At 37.7% G+C, this 24,734-nt stretch overlaps 1 protein-coding gene across 4 annotated transcripts in view; it reads right to left on the minus strand.

Moving 5' to 3' along the window:
• The window catches only part of LOC149839202 (uncharacterized), a 109,843-nt gene that overhangs the window by 76,880 nt on the left and 8,229 nt on the right, over positions 1-24,734 (minus strand). For 2 of the 4 annotated variants that reach the window (XM_090002375.1, XM_090002376.1), the window contains exons 2-7: positions 21,238-21,318; positions 20,927-20,992; positions 8,903-9,002; positions 8,596-8,680; positions 8,449-8,498; positions 8,271-8,336 (exon numbers count right to left, since the gene is read on the minus strand). In XM_090002375.1, coding sequence (XP_089858501.1) covers positions 8,271-8,336; positions 8,449-8,498; positions 8,596-8,615 — 136 coding nt within the window. In that variant the 5' untranslated portion in view covers positions 8,616-8,680; positions 8,903-9,002; positions 20,927-20,992; positions 21,238-21,318. The remainder of the gene's footprint in view (positions 1-8,270; positions 8,337-8,448; positions 8,499-8,595; positions 8,681-8,902; positions 9,003-20,926; positions 20,993-21,237; positions 21,319-24,734) is intronic. The other 2 variants (XM_090002374.1, XM_090002373.1) reach the window with 1 other exon arrangement.

Genomic DNA, 24,734 nt, shown 5'->3' on the forward strand with positions numbered 1-24,734 from the left:
GAACCCGACCCGCTAACCCACCAACCCGTTTACCCGACCCGACTTGTATATTAAACGGGTTAACTGTGTCGTGTCGGGTTACCCGTTTAATAAATGGGTCGGGTTCGTGTTTGCCACAGCCGACCCGTTTAATAAACGGGTCGGGTTCGTGTTGAGGTATGCTGACCCGCCAACCCGACCCGATTGCCACCCCTAGATAGTCCAAGGGAAAAACAAATAGGGGCAGACTTCATGGATTTGGGTATTCGATGAACGGATTTCAGCACCAGAAAACTAATAGAATTCGTGGAGTGGGTAATTTCAGCGAGTGATTTCCGGTAGGCAGTTTTCAATTTCCGACTAGAATTGTCGATGGTTCTTAAGGAATTTGGATTGCCTCACAATCTATTTAGTCATAGGTTAACATGCTTTCATCCTGCCCACTTTCACAATGTTGTCCAGAGTCTGGGTCCTGAAGGACTTGAGGACCAAGTGTTTGTTAAAATTGCTGAAAGAGTTCGTTGGCAATCCTTGGATGAAACTCTGCCCAAAGTGAAAAAGGTGGATCTTGTACCAGACCCGATTTATATCCGGGTTCGAATATTACACCTGACCCGACCCGACCCAAAATGTAAACTTAAGTGTATTAATATAGCCATTAGGTCATGATTTTTGTAAGTAGAAATCGTGAGCCGCAGCCCCCTCTTGTAATCTTTTCTTCGTCTCTCTCTCTTGTTTTCCCAATACAGGTACCAAGGTGGAATTCTAACATGGTATCAGAGTCGAGATCTGTCTAAGGGCCGGAAAAAGTTTTCATCAGGTGCGACAATCGGAGTTTAGCACGTCTTCATCTTCTTCCTTCAGCGAGCCCCCTTCATCTCCTTCATCTTCAGCCGAACCTTCATCTTCTTCAGCCAAACCATCAAAGGCCGAGATCTTTCAGCAAGTCCTCTCCATCTTCTTTAGTCGAACCCGTCAACAGCCCAATCTGAAGCCCTGATCTCTTCTAAACAGGAGTTCTGACATCCAATCGAAATTCTGAGGTTTTTTTTTGCTTCTCCCCTTATCTACTCTTCTTCTTTTCTCTTCTTCTTCCCTCATTCTTCTCTTTCCTGAATTATTCTGTGCACCCACACCTCAAGTGGGGTATGTTTCTCTCTTGGATCTGAGGCTCACGTGAATCCTGTTCACGTGAACCCAAACCGAAAAAGGTGTGGTTGTGTTTCACATGAATCGCTGAAATCGACTCACGTGAAACACCAGACCAATCACGATCCCTATTTCATTTTATTGATATTGCCTGTTTGACATTTCTTTATTGCTTATCTGTTTGATCTTTCTGTGTCCACCCTTCTCCTCGTACTTGCACATTCAAATATATGTTTACTGTATAGTTCCCTTCCTGATTCTTATTTATGCAAATATATTTAACGTGTGAAGGTGTTTTTCACACGTCGTTAAATAGCAGTTTTCCCAAATTGAACATCAGTTCCTGCATCCTCTGATTCTGACAATTTACGACCCTCTGTTCCAAAAAAAAAGTTAGAATTTTTGTGGATACTCCTGTTGATTCTAATTCTCAATGGATTCTTATCACTCTCAATCAAATCTTTCTTCAAGTTTTCTCAACCAGCTTGTTTCTGAAAAGTTAAATACCTCAAATTTCTTGATTTGGAAGAGACAAATTATTCCTTTAATAAGGAGTCAAGGCCTCTTAGGTCACCTGGATGGAACCACTTCTGTCCCACCAGAATTTATTCCGAGAGAAGAAAAAGATGACCAAGGGGCGAGTTCAATCGTGTATGTCAAAAATGTTGAATTTCTCAATTGGAAAAGGAAAGATCAATCAGTTGTTGCATACATCACATCAACTCTGTCTCAAGAGATTCTCGTTGCCATTCTTGACAACTGTACAACGCTACAATTCTGGGAACGACTGGTTCAGACGTATTTGCAGGTTTCTCAAGCAAGGGTGGTTTTTCTAAAAAGGAAATTTCAGTTGCTAAGAAAAGATTCTATGACCATCATGGAATATTTGAACAAGATAAAGATCATCAAAGACCAGCTTTTAGTTATAGGGTGCGCCGTTAGTGATAATGACATGGTGCAACAAACTCTGAGTGGATTGGGATCTGACTACAATATGATAGTTACATCACTACTGTGCCTTCCTGTTCTTCCCACCTTTGATGAGATACGAGCGAAATTGATCCAGTATGAAATGACTCTGAAGGGATTCTCTGAAGAAACTCATAATCATCCAAATACTCAAAAAGTTTTGACCACAGGAGTGACTTATGGTAGAGGACGGGGACAAGGAGGACAAGGGCGAAGTGGACACGGAGGGCGTGGTTTGCTTCCCACTCCAAACATGTCAGCTCATGCGCAAGGACCAAGATCCATTCCTACTTGCTTCCTTTGTAACAAGAAGGGGACCATCAAGGCGAATTGTTGGCATAATCCAGAGAATAAAGGAAAGGGTCAGCAGACAGAAACCAAAAGAAAGTTCACAAATACCACAGACAATGGAGAGATTAAAGATTTGTTGATGTCTGCCTTGTCAGAGTTAAAATTGAAGCAGAGTGATGAAGGCACATGGTTTGTCGATTCAGGAGCAGCAACTCATGTAACCAGCGATGCAGGTAAAATTTCTAACCTTATTCCTTATTTCGGAAAAAGTAAGATTGTCACTGGAGACGGATCCCACCATCCTGTTTCTCATGCTGGAAAGACTGTCATTCCCATGTCACATTCCCCTCTTACTCTTTCTGACGTTCTTCATGCTCCTGACATTAAGAAAAATATTGTCTCTGTCTCTAAACTTATTGATGATAATAATGTTTCAGTTGAATTCACTCCCTTCTCTGTGCAGGTCAAGGACCTACGCACGAGGGAAATATTCGCTGAAGGAAAGAGACGAGGCAACATGTATATCTTTGAAGAAGCTCCATGTCATGATGTTCGCCCTGCTCACCTGATTTCAAAGCCTTCATTAGAGTCGTGTTCATCCTCTTCTTCCAGTGTTTTTAGTATCTCTGAATGTAATAAGTCATTCTTATGGCATAGTCGGTTAGGACATTGTGGGAGTCATTTTATTGAGAAACTTGTTTCTAATAATCTCATTCCAAAAGAAAGTCTTAATGGGGATGAGAGTAGTCATAAATGTTCTAGTTGTCTTTCATGCAAGAGTCATGTATTGCCTTTCCATTCCATTAATAAGGGAGCTTCAAAACCTTTTGAGATTATTTGTTCTGATGTGTAGGGACCCGCCCCAATTGTCTCTGGGTCTGGAAGCAGATATTATCTAATCTTTGTTGATAGTTATTCTCGATACACTTGGATATATTTCATAAAAAATAAGTCAAAAGTCTTCTCTTTGTTTCAAAATTTTCATTCCTTGGTCAAAAATCAATTTTCTGCGTCCATTCAATTTTTCCAATGTGATGGAGGTGGGGAATTCTCATCCCGTGATTTTATTTCTTTTCTTCGAAATAACGGAATAGGAAGAAGGGTGTCCTTCCCTCACACTCTTCAACAAAATGGCATTCCTGAACGAAAACATAGACATATCGTTAAAAGTGCCATGAGTATGCTTCATGACAGCAATCTTCCCATCAACCTATGGACTAAAGCTTTTCATTCTACCGTGCATGTGATAAATAGATTGCCCATGGTCGTTCTGGAAAATAAGTTTCCTTATCACTGTCTCTTTGGAGCTCATCCTAGTTATCATGATCTGCGTGTTTTTGGATGTGTTTGCTATGTGCATATTGATCGGTCCCTGAGACACAAGTTTCAGGACAAGGCCCAAAAGTGTAGGTTTGTGGGATACGCAGATGACTACAAAGGATATAGGTGTTATAATCCCACCAACAAACGTATCAGAATCTCAAAAAATATTGTCTTTGATGAACAAAATTTTGATGATAAAGTTGATGCAACGAATATACCAAGTGAAGTTTACTATCCTTGGTTGAGTTCAGAACTTTTTGCTGGCTCCAATGAAGCATGTTCATCAGATTGCGTGCAGCAAGAAGAAGAGATGTCTGAGAACGCTGAGACGTCGGGACCACAAAATTCAAAAAAAATACCGGGCAGATCAAAGGCATTGTCTATTCTAGACAGAGACCGACAACATCAAGCCATTCAGATCATGTCTCAGTCAGCAATCTGACTCCTTCTCACACTCTTGATGTCAGAAAATCCAGCCGCATACGACATCCCATTGACAGGTGGGTTAGCTATAACAACTTCTCCTTGGATCTTCAACTCTTTTTAACTGCTCTCAATAAAGAAGATGAGCCCACTATGTACTATCAGGCAGCCACTTCTACCAGGTGGGTAGAAGCCATGAATGATGAAATGCAAGTCTTGCATGAATGTGGAACCTGGGAAGTTGTTCCCAGACCACCTGACAAAAATGTTGTCGGATGTAAATGGGTCTACAAGATAAAGTACAAGCCAGATGGAACCATTGAAAGATACAAGGGAAGGCTTGTGGCAAAAGGATTCAATCAAGAAGCAGGGCATGACTATGATGAGACTTTTAGTCCGGTTGTAAGAATGGGAACAATTCGAATTACTATTTCTCTGGTTGTTGAACATGGATGGAAGTTGAGTCAGCTTGATGTAAAAAATGTTTTTTTGCATGGGAACTTAAAGGAGGAAGTGTACATGGAGCAACCCCCTGGATATCAAGAACAAAATTGTAAAACTCATGTGTGCAGGTTAAAAAGAGCTATCTATGGTCTGAAGCAAGCATCTCGCTCTTGGTTTGACAGCTTCTCACTAGAGATTCAGAAACATGGATTTTCACGTTCCATGCTGGACCACTCATTGTTTATTTTCAGAAGTCAGACTGTGACCACTCTGTTATTAATATATGTCGATGATATTGTTATCAGAGGAAACTCTGCGGCCCACATCCAAGAAGTAAAAGACTTACTAGGTCAGAAGTTCAAAATGAAAGATCTTGGAGCTCTGCGCTATTTTCTTGGTGTAAAAGTTGATAATCAGGCTCATGGCTTGACACTCACTCAGCACAAGTACACCATAAATGTTCTCAGCAAGGCAGGCATGAAAGATTGCAAACCTCTGGGAACTCCGAGTGTGCTTCATCAAAAACTTAGCGCTCATGATGGAAATCTGTGTGATGACCCCACCAGGTATCGAAGCATAATAGGAATGTTACAGCACTTCACATTCACTAGACCTGATATTGTTTATTCAGTCAATCAAGTGTCTCAATTTATGCACGCGTCACGTACTGAACATATGGAGGCCGTCAAGAGGATCCTTAGATATCTGAAAGGGACTATTGGGGATGGATTGATATACTCACCACAACCATATGGCAAAGATGAGCACAGACTCACTGTATATTGTGATGCAGATTGGGCAGGAGACCCTGACGAACGAAGATCTACATCAGGATATTGTGTCTTCATTGGAAGAAGAAATTTAGTCTCTTGGAGCAATAGAAAACAAAAGGCTATCGCTAGATCAAGTACTGAGGCTGAGTATAGATCTATGGCTGCTGCTACTGCCGAAGCCACATGGATCAGACATCTATTAACTGAAGTAGGAGAAAAGATCTCCCACACTATCTTGCTATGTGACAACCAAAGTGCTATAAACATGTCATTCAATCCAGTACATCACATTCGTGCTAAGCACATTGAGATTGACTAACACTTTGGGAGACAGAAAGTTGAAGAAAAAGAGATTGAGCCTGAGTTCGTCAATATTGAAAGACAAGTTGCGGACCTATTTACGAAAGGGTTAACAAAGGATCGTTTTTTTATGCTTAAAGGCAAGTTGTGCATGGTCCATAACCATGATCAACTTGAGGAGGGGTGAAAAAGGTGGATCCTGTACCAGACTCGATTTGTATCCGGGTTCGGATATTACACCTGACCCGACCCAACCCAAAATGTAAACTTAAGTGTATTAATATAGCCATTAGGTCACGATTTCTGTAAGTAGAAATCGTGAGCCGCAACCCTCTCTTGTAATCTTTCCTTTGTCTCTCTCTCTCGTTTTCTCAATACAGGTAACAAGGTGGAATTCTAACACAAAGATGCATGGCATATGTCTGATGGAATGCCTCAGAGAGAGGTAACTCACCTGTTGGATTCAATTCCATAAAGGGATAGTGAAACCCTCTTTGTTATTTGAAAGAAAAATAAACCCTTGTTTTTTATAATTGGTTAAATGATAAAAAAGGGAGGAAAATACGGTAAGAATTTGCCAGATTCAGTTGAGTGGTGATCGATCCATCAATACCTCAAAACAGATTTGTATCCGGGTTCGGATATTACACCTGACCCGACCCGACCCAAAATGTAAACTTAAGTGTATTAATATAGCCATTAGGTCACGATTTCTGTAAGTAGAAATCGTGAGCCGCAGCCCCCTATTGTAATCTTTTCTTCGTCTCTCTCTCTCTCGTTTTCTCAATACAGGTACCAAGGTGGAATTCTAGCACAAAGATGCATGGCATATGTTTGATGGAATGCCTCAGAGAGAGGTAATTCACCTGTTGGATTCAATTCCACAAAGGGATAGTGAAACCCTCTTTGTTTTTTGAAAGAAAAATAAACCCTTGTTTTTTATAATTGGTTAAATGATAAAAAAAGGGAGGAAAATACGGTCAGAATTTGCCAGATTCAGTTGAGTGGTGATCGATCCATCAATACCTCAAAACAGATTTTGTAGGAAAAGTAATTTGGGTGTTCATTCTTTTTCATTGGTACAAGGCCTTGAAGCATTGGTTATGTTCTTGGCACGATTCACATGTCCACAGGGTTTCATGATGTGTAGTCTTCATGTCTTTCCTGTTTGTGTGATAATTGCAATTTCTTTGTATTGAAATTTGCATCCTACTCTTTAGGTTTACAATCTTATGATTGTTAAGTTGCCAATAATTTGTTGATAGTTGATTTATGCTGTTAAATTTATGGGTTCTATGTTTGTTACTTTGCACATATAATTTGTATTTTCTTTTTCCTTTTTAAAGATTGCTTTGCCTGTTTCTAAGACAGTTAATTGATTCTTTATTATGAATGCATATACAATAAATATATGATATTGCATTTTAGATGTTAAAATTAGGTAAGTATGAATCATATTTAGCAAAACTTGTTTTTTCTAGCCTTTATGATTGATTTAGGACCTTAGGTTATTTGATTTTTTTTGTATAAAATCATAATATATGATTTTGTTACATTTTTTTAATAAATTAAAAAAAAAAAAAAAACTGATTTGACATGCACCCAGGGGATACCAAGTTAAATGTTGAGCGGTAATAAAACCATATGCACTTACAAATGGACAATTTCATCAATGCAGTACACAGTTCATGTACATTCACCATGTCCACTTTTGACTGGTGCCCATATAGAGCCCGAAAGATGCTTTTATGCATGTATAGTTGCTCAAATATCCAGTTCATTCACTCCCACCATTATTTTATAACTGGCTTCATCAACTAAAAAGTTATCCCAATTCCTAATCAGTGTTGTCAGTATCAATGTGAACCGGCTGATACGCATCGAATCAGCCGATTCAACCCCAATTTACCTTGAATCAGGCAAAATCCACACCTTTTTTATTTTTAATTTTTAATTATTTTTTAAATTTAAACAAAAATAAAATTGATTGATCCAGCTTGATTTGGTTTGAGACTGAATCAAACTAGATTCAGGTCCGAAACCGATATTGACAGCATTGATCTCAACCATTTATTGGCAGCACATGTAATACAAATTGAAACATGGCATAAGGTCAAAACAACATAAAAAATAAAACTGAGCAAGGCCAGCAACAAGGAAAGGAACTCATGTAGAGCTCAGTAGAAGGTAAAAGAAAGAAGCAGGAACAAACCAAAGAAGAAGAAGAGATGATGATACTGGTAATTAGAAACAGACTGTAGTATGTCACTGAAAAATGATGCCATCAATACATCCTTCCAAGTGACATCACTAACTCAAGATTGTAAAATATTCAGCATTCACTGACAAATGAACCACAAATATCAACTAAGCTTTATTATATAAAAGCTAAAAAGTACATGATTGGTTACTCTCATCTAAGGTATCAAACATGGATAAGGATATAAGAGCCTGCCAATAGATAAAGCAATCAAATGCGATCTAGCTAGACAAGGACAGTTTTGCATCAATTAAAATTTTCTTCACGTGAAGATATCCATCAATGCAAGAATTGGCTAACAAAATATCAAGTATGAAAGCCCATACTTGCACCAGCAAATAAAGAAGGAAAACATGTACCATTAACATGAGATGCACTAAAAGTCTCAAAGTTATCCTTAGCTGGAGATGGTCCCATATCCAGATCTACAAACAAAACCAAAATAGATTATATTAGCAAAACCTATAAAGCAATAATGGCTTGAAATTAGAGACGTGAAGATCATGACTCGTGATCAATACCAGAAGGGGGACTTACTATTGAGTGTTCTAAACTGCATATTCCTCTGAACACTACATATTTGAACCCTATGGTAAAACAAAAAGCACAAGAACAGCCATGAAACACACATATTTTGCTAAAAAAGAGAGAGAACTAAGTAGCATAGAGAACAGAGAATATCACCATATATATGAACAGCCCATACTCTCTTGAAAACTAAGAGCCAATTCTGTTGATAATTCAGGATCCCGCCAAGTAATAATTGTGTCTAGAAAAAAGTAAAAATGTTATAGCAAAAAAGATTCTGACCAAAACATAAGCAAAACAAAAAGTGATAATAATACTCATTCTTATAGTATACAAACAGTGGCAAAAGAATTGAAACATAAAAACTCTAAGGTAAGTGTGCATATATGAATCAACAGAAAAATCAGAAAACATCTATAATTCTACAGATATAAACACGTGCAAGGTAGAAGCATGAAGATACCTTCTTGTCTTCGATAGATGTCATCTGATAAAATGTGATGTACAAGTAAAGTTTCATTATCATCCTCATCAATAACGAATAGTCCAAAATCTTCAGACCTCTGCTAACGGTGCACACCCATATAAATACTCTAGAAGTTAGTAGTCTCTTTATAACCTCTAAAGCAATATATGTCATTTCTTGCTGATTAAAAAAATGTAGCAGAAACATAAAAAATATAAAAAAGACAAAAAAGCAATGTCACTATCCAATAGATAAACAAATCAGGAAAGGAATATATCTCTTCTAACCAATAATTCAAGAAGTACCAAGAACACAAGATAATTGTGAAGATGATAGATAAGAAAACAGACAGCAAGCTAATAGGAATCATGAACAGGTTCTTTGGTCGAAGACGGCCGTTGACAAGGAGATTGGTCATGAGTCATGACCTTAGCAGTTTTGCAACTTCATTCGTTCAGATAAAGAGAAGTCAAAAACAAAATACAATAACCCGGAATATGAACTACAGACATAACATTGTTCTGAAAATTTTCATCCTCCAACTTTTGCCATTAAGAAAACTAAATAACTAGCATTTGTCGCGTGAGTGGCTTTAGGCAATGCTCCACTCTCAATCCCATATACCAGCCAAGAATAAAGGTCAGCCAGTGACTAGAAATGCTATACTTTCAGAAGGGCCTCAAATCAAATTGTCATATGGAACAGCCTTTCCCAGTCATCAACAAGGAGGCGGACTGACCACCTACTGGCTGGCTGGTTGGGCTAGTCCCAACAGCTAGAATATCATAAAAAGAAAAAAGAAAAAAGAAATAAAATAAAAAGATTTACAAAACTACCCTTAATGGGCAGGTCCTATTACATGATGGAAAAGACAGAAATGCCCCTAAAGAGCATGACCTATTATAAGCATGACATAATAATAAAGAATACATACATACATATATGTACCGATACATATACACATTATGTATATATATCATACAAATTAACACTCTCCCTCAAACTTATGGTGTGATAACCGAAAGTTTGTCTAGTAGGAAGCATAGTAACAAATATCACAAGATTTATGAAAATCTCGTGATAATATCGCGAGAAATTGCCTGAAAGTTTAAAATGGCAATTTCTCGCAAGATTTTCAAAATATCGTGAGCTTTATGAAAAAACATAAATACCATGATTTAAACATGATATTTATGTTTTAAACGGCTATTTATCGTGAAAAAACAGTGTATTTTTATTTTTAATATACATATTTTGAGATGACATAAGGCACGTAATAGTCTTTAAAAATTCTTCACGCACATAGTGACAATCTATTTCAATATGTTTAGTCTTTTCGTGAAATGTATGAATGTCAGCTATGTATATTGCACTCTTGTTGTTGCAGCATAATATTGAGGGTATCTGTAAGTAAACCCCTATATCTTCAAGTAACTTTCTTAGTTATACGATCTCTGATGTTGTGGTAGTCATAGCACGATATTCAGCTTTAATAAATGACAAGGATACTTTCTGCTGTTTTTTGCACTTACAAGACGCTAGAGAGTCACCTAAAAAATACAGAAACCTGTAATTGAGCATCTGTCATTAACTGGCTTGCAGTATAGACTACATGAGCTCTATCAGGTCAGGTGATGGTCAAATAAGTCAATGCTCCAATCATCTGGCGATATGGAGTGGGATCTTCCAGAGGTGATTTGTCATCTTTTTTCATTTTGGCATTGATTACTTCTGGAGTATCCACCCTCTTTTCATCAGTAATCCATGACTTTCAATAATTTTAGTAGCAAACTTGGATTGGGTTAGCAAATATCTTCGAAGAGAATAAGTCACCTCAATTCCTAGGAAGAATCTAAGAAATCCAAGATCAAACATTTCAAAATGTTTCTTAAGTATATTTTTAATATTTTGAACTCCCTATTTGTCTCTACCAATAATGATCATATCATCGACATAAAGAAGCAAAATAATAATACCTGCATCGAATTTCTTAACAAACATCGCAGTGTCAGTATAACAAGATTTAAATCCAAGTATAATCATTATAGAGCCAAATCTATCATAGCAAGCTTTAGGAGCTTGCTTTAACCCATATAAAGTTTTTCTTAAAGGAAGTACTTTTCCAGATAGAATCTCATATCCAAGAGATGAATTTATATAACTTCTTCTTTTAATTCCTCATTTAAAAAGACTTCTTTTACATCCATTTGATAAATGGCCCAACCTTTTATAGTAGCTATAGCTATGAGAGTCCTATCAGAGGTCATCCTGGGTGCAAAAGTTTTATCATAATATATAATATATTCTTGGGAATAGCTTTTAGCTACTAGTCTTCCCATGTATCTTTATAAAGTTTTGTCACTTTTGGTCTTGACTTTGTAAACCTATCTACAGCTTAAGGTTTTCTTTTCTTTGGGTAAATCTTTTATCTCCTAGATTTTGGATTTTTCAAGTGCCTCTAATTCATCATTCATAGCTCCTATCCATTCAGGGTATTTTTTGGCTTGGTTATAGGTAGTCGGTTCAAAATATGACAGCATCTTAACCAGACAAGCTCTATATTGGGGAGAGAATGATTTATATAAAACAAATCTATCAGGAGGTTTAGAGATTCGGTCAGATCTTCTCAGGTCACTTGATTGTTATCTTTCTATGTTGGAATATTTTTCTAGGGCACTAGTGTAAAACCTATAAAATTTTAAAAGAGAATAAATAAAGGAATTGCCTTATTGCGAGTTAAGTTAATGTCAATTTTAGGTGTTTTATAGGCTTAATTATATTATTCTAACAAAGAAGGGTAAAGTGGTCATTTCAATAATTTTTTAAGGTAAAATATCATTAAAATATAATATTGTCATGAAAATTTATTGTTTTAAAGAGCATAAAATTATTGAGGTGTTTGGAACATAACAAAATGCATTTTTATGGTTTTTAGAACAATTTGGTAAAAAGGGTATTTTGGTCATAACATTATTCACAAGAAATATTTTAATAAAATTTTGTTTAGAACCAAATTTTCGTCTAAAATAATATTGTTATTCGCTAAATAGACTAAATTTTATTTTTATATTTTTATTTATTTTTGCTTTAATTTGTATATAGATCCGTTTTGTTTTGTATATATATATATATATATATATTTTTTATTTTAAGTTTTTTTAAGCTCCTCGGGTCGAGCCCGAATCGGGATCGAACCGAACGCGATGACCTCCAATAAAACCCTTACGCAAAACCCCCATGCCCATTCTGTTTTATCTCCTCCCCTCGCACGCAGCCGCCCGAGTCTTCTTTTCCTTTTTCCACCCCCGTTCGCGGGTCGCTGGAGTCGTGACGTCTCCGACCTCCATTTCCTCCTCCTTCCTTTCCCCTTTCGGAGACTGACTGAAGTCGCGTCGTCGCCGACCTCGCCGACCGACTCTCTTCTTCCCTAACCCCATCTCGCTGCCGCGTGCCGCCGCCGTGAGTCCCGTTTGCAGCGCCACCTCAGTCTGATAGCCTCTGATGCCTGAGTCGCTCGTCGTTGTCGGTGCCCCTAGGCTCTCCCTCGTTGGTCACCTTGTAGGTAAACCCCTTACCCTCTTTTCTCCTCTTCTGTTTCTTCGTCTTCTCCCATCCTTCCTCTGTCTGTCAGAGGGTCGACAGGAGGCCGGCAGCCCCCTGTCGCACCCTCCTTTTCTCTCTGTGTGTCTCCCGACTCTCCTCCTTTGTGGGTTATCTAGCAGAGCAAGAGAAGGGATTGTGTGGGAGAGGAGGGCTTCTCTCTTTCTCTTTTGGAGGGGCGAGCGATCTTCTCGTGGCGAGGATGCATCCAATGATCTGATTCCGATAACAAGTATAAGGATGACGATCCTGGGATACTTTGGGTAAACAAGGTTGGGCCTTACAATAATCCTCAAGAAACGTATAACTACTACAGTCTACCATTTTGCCAGTCAGCTGGTAATGCTGCTCACAAGTGGGGCGGCCTTGGTGAGGTGCTTGGTGGGAATGAACTCATTGACAGCCAGATCGACATAAAGTTTAAAAAAAAATGTGTTGATCATGCACCAATTTGTGAACTTGAGTTGGATGCTGCAAAGGTGAAGCAATTTAAAGAAGCAATTTAGAATAGTTATTGGTTTGAATTCTTCATGGATGACTTGCCTTTATGGGGCTTTGTTGGTGAGCTACTTTCTGATAGAACCAGTGACAACAGACATATGTTTGCTACTCACAAAAGTACTTTGGTTAAGTACAACGACAATCAGATTATTCATGTGAATCTTACACAAGATGGTCATAAGTCCCTGGAAGTTGGAAAGACACTGGAACTTACATATTCAGTTAAATGGGTCCAAACAAATGTAACCTTTGTACGCCGTTTTGATGTTTACCTGGATTATCCTTTCTTTGAGCACCAGATTCATTGGTTCTCCATTTTCAATTCTTTCATGATGGTCTTCTTCCTCACTAGTTTAGTCTCAATGATACTGATGCGAACTCTGAGAAACGACTATGCAAAGTATGTCAGAGAAGATGATGATCTAGAGACGTTGGAAAGGGATGTAAGTGAAGAATCTGGATGGAAGCTGGTGCATGGTGATGATTTTAGACCTCCACGCAATTTGGTTTTTTTGCTGTCAGCACTTGTTGGTACTAGTGCATATTAGAATATGGATCGGATATGGATCCAGTAGAGGATCCATATCACGTGTATGTTTATGTAATATGTATTATTAATGCAGGGCAGTTTTGTCCATGTAAAAGAAGATGTAACCCTATTAAACTTAATAGTGTTTTAGTGCAGCCAATCAAGATCAGAGTGGTTGCCGATTCCCAACAAGCACCCGAGTTCTCTTTCTCCTCTTCCCCTCTCCTCATTTCTCGATTCTAATAGCAGTTTTATCATGGTATCAGAGCAACGTCAACTCTGGGCATAAAAAGGGCCTTCATCGGAAACGTGGAAAGATGTGTCTTCCTCCTTCTCGTCATCACGCGACTTCCCTTCTCGTCATCAGGTTTTCTTCCTCTTGTCTCACGCAACTTCTGGTCACAAGAAACTCGTCTGGTCACAAGATTTTTTGTTTTGTTTTATTCCACGCAACCTATTCTGGTCACGTGAACACCATATGATCACGTCACCTGCATGTTTTCCCTGTTTCACGCCTTCTTTCCTCGTACGAGTTTCCTCATCTTCCTTCATCTGCTCAAGCACGCAGAAGTCGAGTCCCTGTTTTCCCCTATTCCAGATCTACTTGAATCATATCAGCGTCTTTGCTTGAATCAGATCAGATTTTTTTTTATGTCATTGTCCGCGTTTCTTCATCTGATTGAGTCAGATCTGTTGTGCACCCTACACAGATTTGTTGTCGTAAAGTTGTTTTCTCTCACTTGATTCTTCAAAATTCTGTCGTGAGTCGTGACATAATTTTCTTTGTGTGCCGAGTCCTGCTGTAAAGCTGTTTTCTGTCATAAGTCTGCATATGGATAGTTCAGTCAACTCAGGGCTTTCCTTCAATTTTCTTGGGCAGCTAGTTTCTGAAAAATTGAATACCAACAATTATTTGACTTGGAAACGTAAGATTACTCCTTTCATCCAAAGCCAAGATCTTCCAGGTCACTTGGATGGCTCCACTCCAACGCCTCCAGATTTTATCACACAAGAAGCAAAAGAGGACGGAAGTTTACCAAACATTATTCGTAATCCTACCTGTTACTTGGATGAAGCGCGATCAAGCTCTCGTTGCGTACATCACTTCCACATTGTCACAAGAAGTATTAGTTTTTATCCCTGATAATTGTACAACTAAAGAATTGTGGGAGACCCTAGCTTAGACTTATTCTTAGATATCAGAGGCTAAGGTGTTATATATCAAGCGTGAATTTCAACCACCAGGGGTATTTCATGGAGAAGTAAGAAGCAAAATGTGGTTGCTAGTGTTAAAATATTATGTCTCTTTTAACTGTAAACTGAAATACCCATCAGGGGTATTTCAGTCCTTTTACTCAATAGGTGTCAGCCACCCTAATGGGCTAACATTTTTACTTTTTCTTTTTTATTTACTTTTGCTTTTTACACTTTTTTTCTTTTTGACTGTTGTGAAAGGGACAGCTCCATATAGTTGTTGGAGCTGCCCCAACAGTCACAAATGTGACCGTTGGGTGCAGCTCCAACAGTCATATTGAGTTGCACCTGTGGCTTCTTTTTGCATTATAAATAGGCCTTAGTGGCCCTTGCAAACATATCCTTTTTTGTGAGTGCATATGCAATAACAATGCTTTTGTAAAGCCCCTCTTGGGAACTTATGAATTGAAGTTCATTTTGTTTCATGCTTTTGTGCATGTGTATCCGTGCCTTCGTGCACTTGTGAGTGTTCTCCTTTGTGCCTTTGTGCACTCTTTGTATTTCTTGTATTGTGGTGTTACACACAATCTCTTTTTGTAGAGATTTTCACAGCTAGGTCGAGTGCAGAATCAGAATATAGGGTTATGGCCCAAACAGCTGCTGAATTAATGTGGGTTCATACTCTTCTAAATGATCTTCAGGTAAAGGTTTTCTCTCCTATGACCATGATGTGTGATAACAAGGCTGCCACATATATAGCGAACAATCATGTCTTTCATGAGAGGACAAAGCATCATATCACTACCAAATATCTAAAGTCTGAGGACCAAGTTGCAGATATGTTTACAAAGCCTCTTGCTAGACCAAATTTCTCAAAATGTTGTGACAAGCTGAGCATGATCGATATCTATGCTCCAGCTTGAGGGGGGAGTGTTGAGACTAAGAGGTTTTACGTTTAAGGTTTCTTAAAGTAGGCTATTTGATATTTCTTGTTTAATAGGGACTTGTATGTAATTTTTTTTCAGCTTCTCTCTCTATTTAACATAGAGATTAGCCCTAATCAGAATTAACATGTTTTCTCATCTTACTGCCGTCTCTCTCTCTCTCTCTCTCTCTCTCTCTCTCTCTCTCTCTCTCTCTCTCTCTCTCTTTGCCCCGGTTATTGTGCATCTCTTTGGACTTTCTACAAGAAAGACATTGAAGAGAAAAACCGATAATCAAAGGAAAGAGAAGAAAGCACATCTAACCAATCCAAGATTGAATTTTTTAAAACCAAGAAATGAAAAAGGAGTTGATAAAATCGGTAAGAAAGAATACTGGAAGGGTATTTGAGATGGAATAGAAAGATACCTTAGAAGAGGACGAGAAATCAGATTTTGATGAACCCAGAAGATCACGGACTTCAATGTCGGATCTACTGCTCTGATACCATGTTAGAGAATGAAGGTTCTGAGGTTCAGCCACAAGAATAGAGAGAGAATGGAGGGGAGAACGTATGCTGCTAAAAAAAACTCAATTGGGATCAGCATATTAGGCTTTTCCTTAAGTATTTGTAATACAAATATTAGGGTACTAAAATATCCTCTATAGAATAGACTAAAATACAAGTGAGTCATTAATGAACATGTGACATAATAAACTTGAGTTGGGTCTGGATCTCAGATCCAAACCCAACCCAAATATGATTGACGACTATAAAGATAGATATCAGTTCATATTTGCTGATCTTTTTTTCAAGTTGTATATGTAACTCAACCTATCAATTTTTTTTCTGCATTGCATCTGAATATTTTGCTTGATTCAAATTTTTGCTGTTACATATACATGCATATGAATATGTTGTTTAGGACAGATCTACCAATTTTCTCATATGGACAAATCTAGGCAGATCTGCCGATTTTCTCATATGGGCAAATCTGGACAGATCTGTCGATTTCCACATGTGGACAGATCTGGACCGATCTGTCGATTCCTACATGTGCACAGATCTGGACTAATCTGCTAATTTCTACATGTGGACAGATCCGGACTAATCTGCCTAGTACAGGTTTAAATTCATTTTGGTTGTAGGTTTATGTATGTGTTATGGTGATCCAGATCTGTCAAATGTATACATGATTATTTAATTTTGGATTCAGAACTGTCCAGTTGCATGTTCATGCATTCTAACATGTTTTTTTTATTCATATCGGTTGATTACATATTCATGCATTTAATGCAATGATTTGAGTTTTTTAGTTAGCTAAACTACATGTTCATGTATCAGAATGCAATGTTGTGAATTCCATGCATCTGCAGAAAGTTATATGTTAAAATTCTATTGATTTTGTACTCATGTATGAGTGTAGCCATCTTGTTGTACACATGGTTTAACATGGTTTGGCCGACACATGTACATGATTAAGATCATGTACATGGATTAGCCAACATGCTGCCACATGGTACAGGCCTAGCCGACCCATGTACATGTTCGTGAACATGTGCACGAATCAGCCAGCAGGTTGGTACGGGGTTCCTTATGATCTGGCCAACCCATGTGCATGAATTTGATCATGTACATGGATCAGCCAGCATGCTGGAAATGTGCGTTCTTCAGCATTGGTAGACCCATGTACATGAATTTGATCATGTACATAGTGAAATGAAATGGGGATCTTCGAAACACGAGCTTAGATTAACAAGGGCAAGTGTCAAGAATGACACTAAAGCATAACCCTTAAAAAGGGTATAACTGGAAACAAAATATAAAAATGTATTCTTTATTGATATGAAAAACCAATTGCTTAAGAAGCATTGGAGTTAAATACAAGAAGGGCTGCACCCCTTTATATACACAGCTGAAAGAGGACTCAATAGAGCTGTTGGGCACAGTCCAACAGCTCTATTGCTAGTCAAGTCTGGACAGGACTTGACTAGCAACAGTCATTCTAGTTCAAACTGAACTAGATGACATAAAGACAAAAAATAAAAATAAAGGAAAAAAAATTATAGAAAAGAAAGAAATGAAAAATGTATTTATATATATATATAATAATATAATATTATTATATATACATATATGTACAGTTTTACATTTTAACACATAGATCAACCCCATTAGTTGGATTTGTACAATAAATTTCGGCATAGTTGATTTAGTACATGAATTTGATCATGTACATGTTTAAGATTAACGTATGCATTCTTTTTAGAATAATACATAAACATGATTTTGATTTGATCAACTTGCAATTGTGCATATCATTCGTATGAATCTGAAATTTATTTCATGTTTGCATAACTATAATCATATTCATGTTTGGATGTTTATGCATGGAATTGCTCATGATAATGTGTTTTGCAAGCATCTATTCGCATATGTATGTGTTTGGCTTCATGTGCATTTATTTTGTGTGTTTGAATGTGCATTGTAAACATGTTTGGAAAGAATAAGTTACACATAAATCACTTTTGAGATGTGTGGGGTGGTCAGATGTGAACCATTGCAAGCCGTGTAGGCCAAGAGCATAAGTTACTTCACTTGATTTTTATTTTATTTATGCATTGCAAAATTTATTTCTGAAAATTTAATGGTTTTCCAAAATTAATTGCACTATTAAATTACGTGGGTTAGAGCCCGAAATTGGTTTTGCATGTTGATTTGCAAAATGATTCTTGTGTGAAGAACCTGAATTGTTTAAAAAGGGTAAAAGAGACAATTAAATTTGTGTGCATTTAATAGAGACACGCATGCAAAAGAAACTCTGATAAATAATTTAATAAGTTATTCATGCATGTGCATATTTGGCTTTGCATAATATTTGATTATGCATGATATCTTGTTTAAATGCTTGAACAGTAAGTTGTTGATTGTGATATTCCTTTGAAATTGTTTATGCTATTTTCTTTACTTTTTGAATTTTTAGACGAATTCGTACAAAGGATTGCGGTTCTTGCCCGTTTTCTTAAAACTATTTTACAAGCACCGATGCTCAGTAATGTCCTGAGCAACTGGCTGGAGACTGCGAGCCTTGTGACAGGTTTTTGGGTTCTGACAAGGTGGCTCTACTGAAATAGACGATTTTTGTTGTCGCAGACTATTTGACATTTTCATTAAATTAATAAAGTTTGATTTATTCTTCATTGGATTCAATGCACAATTTTGGTTTGTGGTTTGGTATATTAAATCTGTGAGGCTCCGGATCCTTGGGTTAGTTTCCGTAATTGTTTTAAAAAAAAATCCACTATTTTTACGAGGGTCAGTTGGGGTCGCTACAATCAAAGTCCCATAAACATTGCAAAGAATATGGAGTTTCAAGAGCACACAGAACATGTTGAGATGTACTACCATTGTGTGCAATAGGAGTATTTAGAGGGAACTATTTATCTATCATATGTTTGTTCTATTCATCAAATAGGTGATGTATTTATTAAAGCACGGTCATCTCATTAGTTTCATACTCATCTCTAAACTTGATGGCACAAGTTATGCCAGGTTGAGTTTGAGGCAGAGTGTAAAAAAGGTTGACTATGATAGGGTTATAGTTGTATGTTTTTTTGTATATTGCTGTAAATATGGGCTAGCTAGGGGTATTTTAGTACTTACTCTTTATTTGTTATAGTTGTTGCCCTAATAAAGAGGGCCAACAGATGTATTCTTTACATCATTCTCAAATAACATGGGGTTTTCAATCTCCATTTGAAGTTCTCTCCCCTCTTTACGATTAATCTCTTTAATTCCCATGACTAGGAAATTTCTAGCTATTGGAAATTTACTAAAGCACGAGCCAGCTTCTTCCAAGGCCCAATGATGAATCTCTTATGATAATTGTTCATGATATTGTCTTATTTTTGCTTATGCTTACCGAATACAGAATCTTTTCATTGACTATGGCTAAAACCTATGTCACATGGGTGCGGGTGCGGGTGCGGGTGCGGGTGCGGGTGCGACACGGGTGCGGCACAATTTTAAAATTTTTGGACACGGGGACTCGGCAAAATATATATATATATATATATATATATATATATATATATATATATATATATATATATATATATATATATATATATATATATATATATATATATATATAATTTTATTTTATTTTTAAAATGCCACAGGTGTCTGTGCAGTCACAGACTGTGACTGTGCACAGGCACAGCAGTGCACAGTCACAGACTGTGCACAGTGCACACTGCAAAGACTGTGCACACTGCAAAGACTGCACAGTCACAGTGCCTTTTTTATATATTTTTTTTTAAATAAAAAATATAAAAAATTAGTTTTTTAGAGACATTTTTGGACTCGGTCAAAGTTGACCGAGTCCAAAATGTGGACGGACTCGGCCTGGACTCGTTGACCGAGTCCGACTCGGCGTTGACCGAGTCCGACTCGGCGTTGACCGAGTCCGGGCCGAGTCCGAAGCCGCACCCGAAGCCGCACCCGAGTCCGCACCCGTGTCGGGGCATGTCGACTCGGGTGCGGCACCTCCTTAGCCGAGTCCGTGTGACATAGGCTAAAACTATGCTTTTTGCGGATATAAGACCAGACTTCTTGTCCCCAGCCATGACTATACTCCCTTTATACTCTAAATATGTTACCTCTTGCTTCATCCCTGTGAAGAAGCACAATGTTCAGTTGAATCCAACCTCTGAAGTTGGTGACTTGAAATATTAATCATCTAAAGGGTCACAGATACACCATGTTAATTTGGTTTCAAAGTAGCAGCAAGAAAATGATAACGAGACATATGCCTGCAGTAGCTAGTATTGGGAGCAGATGTCAATGTCAGTTATATTTATTCCTTCAAACCACAAAAGATAAAAGCCATCTAAAAATCAACAATGGATATTGCATATAATCCAAGAGAAATAAAGCAATTAAACATCATCCCTTGCATGCTTAGACAGAAGAGATAGAATAGAATAACTATAAGTGGAGAGCATTCCGTAGGTCACTAACAAGTAACTCGATCAGTATGAAGATGCAATTTGCCAATGGATAACCCTGGATAAGCCCTTTAGAAACCTAAATTGTAGTTTTTTATTCAATTTAATTTTTAGCACACAAGCAGTCTGCCTGGAGTGACAAGAGGTGAAAAAGTATGAAAAACTTAAATAACATCACTTGTGTCTTGAGCTCTCTATTACCAACCACATGTAACAGAAACATCAAACACTAAGAGGAAACAAGACTTAACGATCGGGGAAGCTACCTAATCATTCTCAGGTTCCAAGCAAGGAAAAATACATTCGAAGTTATTCAATCAGATTGCTACTACCTGCAGTGGACATTCACAAATCACCAATAGCACTAAATGAACCATCAAGCCAGAAAACATGTGACATTAGACAGGAAATCAATAACAACATTGAAAGAAAAGATGCATAAAGTATAGGATAGAGGGCCTCACACATCTGATTTATAAGAGAACAGCTAAAAGCCAGGAGAAATACGGACACTACCAAGCAGAAACACAATGTAAGGGAAAAAAAAAGAAAGGCCATCACCAAAGTATGTACTAACCTCCAAATAATCAACACTAACATGTCCAGTGCCACGATCATCCCACTTTCCTTCTTCATTCAATCGATAGACTTTCACACGCTAGAGAAAGAAAGAAACTTGTCAGCCAAAATCTAGCATCAGCCATGCATTTATCAAATATTGAAGATAGCAAGGGATAGAAACAAAAGGAAATAACAATTTTAGAGCAAAACAAAAACAAGTCAAGGTCTTTTTTAAGGAGAATTTGACTTCAAGAAGCATCCATAAGGGCATTAATCGAAGCATCCATAAGGGCATTAATCGGCTAGCAGGGGGACTCATGAACTCTGAAGTTAGTGTTGTCTAAAAAAAGATAAAAGAAAATATCCATATACAACATAAAGTTTTAGTCTTTTGCAAAAAGGAATAAAAGATTATATGCAAAGGGAAGCATGTACATCCATAAACTATAATTCTGAATGTTAAATCAAAGTACCAAATCAGAGGTGATGTCACATAAGCATAATACTAATGAAATCCTTCAACAAAAGCACAAATGATGAACAAAGCTTAAGCAATGTATGACTGAATCACAACAAGCAAGGCCACAACCTGGCAAACACCCACTTGATATTTTCAACAAAAAATGTTAGCAATTTATTGCCCTTATGTTAAATTAATCTACTAACTTTTGCTTCGAGAATCTATCAACAAATTTCTGCAGGCTGGTAAACATCATCTACAATTTTCCCATATCTTTAAGCTCTTCGGTTAGTTATTTTGTTATCTTGGAAATAGCAGACTTTTTTCCTTGACATGACTATGCCATTCTTCTTAAAGCTTCATTTTTTGCTTTATAAGAGTGATAAGTGTAGTCACAAATATCGGTATCGGCTATATCTCAGCGAAATATTTCTCGTGATAATATAGGTTTGGTGATAAATCTTGGGAAAATATAGGGGCTTAAAAAATATAAAAAATAACAAAAAAAGTAAGAAAATATCATGCTTAGAAAAAATATATAAATAATAAAAGAAATAAGTAAAAAATGTAAACAAAAGAAGAAAAACATATTTAAAATGTAAAAAATAAAAAAACAGAAAATATTTGATATTGTCCCGATATTATCGCGATATATATAAATTCCTGACATTTTGAAAACATTGTGATATTTTACCTTTAATATCGTTTTTCCATTGTATCGCGTTAATATCGCGATATTTTCAAAATATCGGTGATATCTATGACTATGGTGATAACACAATAATTGGCACAATTTTTATTGAATCAAATAAATTTACCAATGACAAATATAACACTAATGGACAAGTATTCACCATAAAACAATATAAGAAGATAGAAAGTACAAAGTTGTTAAGAGAGAGATTCATCATAAAGCAATCCAATCCAGGAAATATCTTCTTGAGGACTATTAGACATTGGCACAAGTAAGCAAAGCTTGATGACCTATGTCACAGGGACTCGGCCAACTGGGTGCCGCACCCGCGTCGACGTGGGTGCGGCACCCGGTGCGGTCAACCTGACCCTGGGTGCGGTGACCACACCCAGAGTCATTTATGTCCAACTTTTAGACTTTATATATATATTATATTTTTGCCGCACCCCCGCACCCAAGTTTTTTGAAAGTGCCGCACACCCGCACCCGCACCCATGTGACATAGTTGATGACCTTTTTATTTTTTAGGCTAGGCTAAAGGTAAAAAAAAAAGACCATCCCCCTTCAGCGACCACATATTGGCAGACCAGTTGGCAAGATCCTTGAGGTCCCCCACCCACCAAGGAGTATACCCTATTAAGATATATATATATATATATATATATATATATATATATATATATATATATATATATTCATTTTGTATGTAAACTGAAAAATCCATCAGGGGTATTTCAGTATTTTCCTTTGTTGTAATAGGCACACTCTAGTAGGGACTGCACAGTCTTTTTATTCTGTTATTTTACTGTTTTTTGTTTTTATTATTTTCTTCTTTTTTTTGTCCAATGACTGTCGGGGCAGTCCAACTAGCTGTTGGACTGCTCCCAAGGGTCATAAATATGACCATTCGAGGCAGTCCAACAGCTAGCTGGACTGCCTCTCATTTTGGCTCTATAAATAGAGCCCTTTAATGTGTTGTATTTCAATGCTTTCTAAACATTTTGTTGATGAGAACCTATGTCACATGGGTGCGGGTGCGGGTGCGGGGATTCGGCACTTCCAAAAAACCCGGGTGCGGGGGTGCGGCATGGGCAAAAATGTAAATATATATATACCGTAGGTTCCCCCGGCGCGGGTCGGGGTCCAGTTATCGACCCAGTCTGCTGCGTTCTGCTGACTGTCATGATTCAATCATGTCTGAAATTCCCTGGTCTTCACGAAAAAAAATATTAGCAAAGGTTTGATGTGGTCTGTTGGAGAGAGTCTTCACGAGGCCTACGGCTCCACTGCCACGCCACTGCCTAGGGTTCTTCAAATTTCATTTTATATACAGTTGCACACAGATGACAGACAGCTAAAAGAAATTTATTGGATTTGACATGTGGAAAAGAGAGGTCTACACAAGGCTACGACTAAAGCACCCATCTCGTGAGGAAAAAAGTGAATACTAATAGCCACCAAGGCTACCACCATCATTATCATTCATTATGGAGAGAGAAAATCCTTGACGAAGAAGGATCTGGATCGTTGAAGCCTTGAAAGATAAAGACTTCAAAAGGCTCTTGAATTTTGGTTTTAATTTTTGAGGAAGATGGATCATCATTTTCAAGTTAACAGTGTGTTTTCCAACGCTGCCAATTAATTGTTTGGAGGCAGGAATAGCATGGGAATCTGGGATGCCAACAAAGCTCGTGAGATGTTGTGGACACAAGTGCCCATTTATAAAACAAGAACAGCATCAAGCAGTTGTCAGCAGATTTTTTTTTTTAAATTCCGCAAACCATTTCGTAGGGCAAATTTTTTTTTTTTTAAATCCAAAAAAATAGACCGAAATGACCCTGGGCGCGGTCAACGCACCCAGGATCGGGTTGACCGCACCCGGTGCCGCACCCGCGTTGAGGCGGGTGCGGCACCCTGCTAGCCGAATCCCTGTGACATAAATGAGAACTATTTTATTTTTTACTTGTGTCTCTCTTTGTGAATTGTTATTGTGTATCTCCATTGTGAGAGTGTTTTTTGGTCCATAAGTGACCACTTTATTTTTGTATCCCTTTGTAGCCTTTTGAGGCGCTCTCTTGTGTTTTGTTGGTTTCATTACATGGTATCAAAGCCATCGGTATTAAGATCCTTGTGAATCTTGTTCCTGTGAACGTGAGATCGTTCATCGTGGGTTTGTGGTGTCCAAAAGAACTTCGCTTTCATTCTCCTTTTTTCTCTCTCTATCTCATTTCTTGTCTTGTATCTATGGAGGATGAACGAGAAGTCATCGTTTTCATTCTCGTGAGACTCAATGACACTATGTGATGCGGGCATTCATAGTAAAGCATAAAATTTGGGAAAAGGGTTAATGGGGTTTGGT

This window comes from Nuphar pumila, chromosome 4 (genome assembly GCF_984573655.1).
Source record: "Nuphar pumila chromosome 4, dmNupPumi1.hap1.1, whole genome shotgun sequence".
Taxonomy (NCBI): Eukaryota; Viridiplantae; Streptophyta; class Magnoliopsida; order Nymphaeales; family Nymphaeaceae; genus Nuphar; species Nuphar pumila.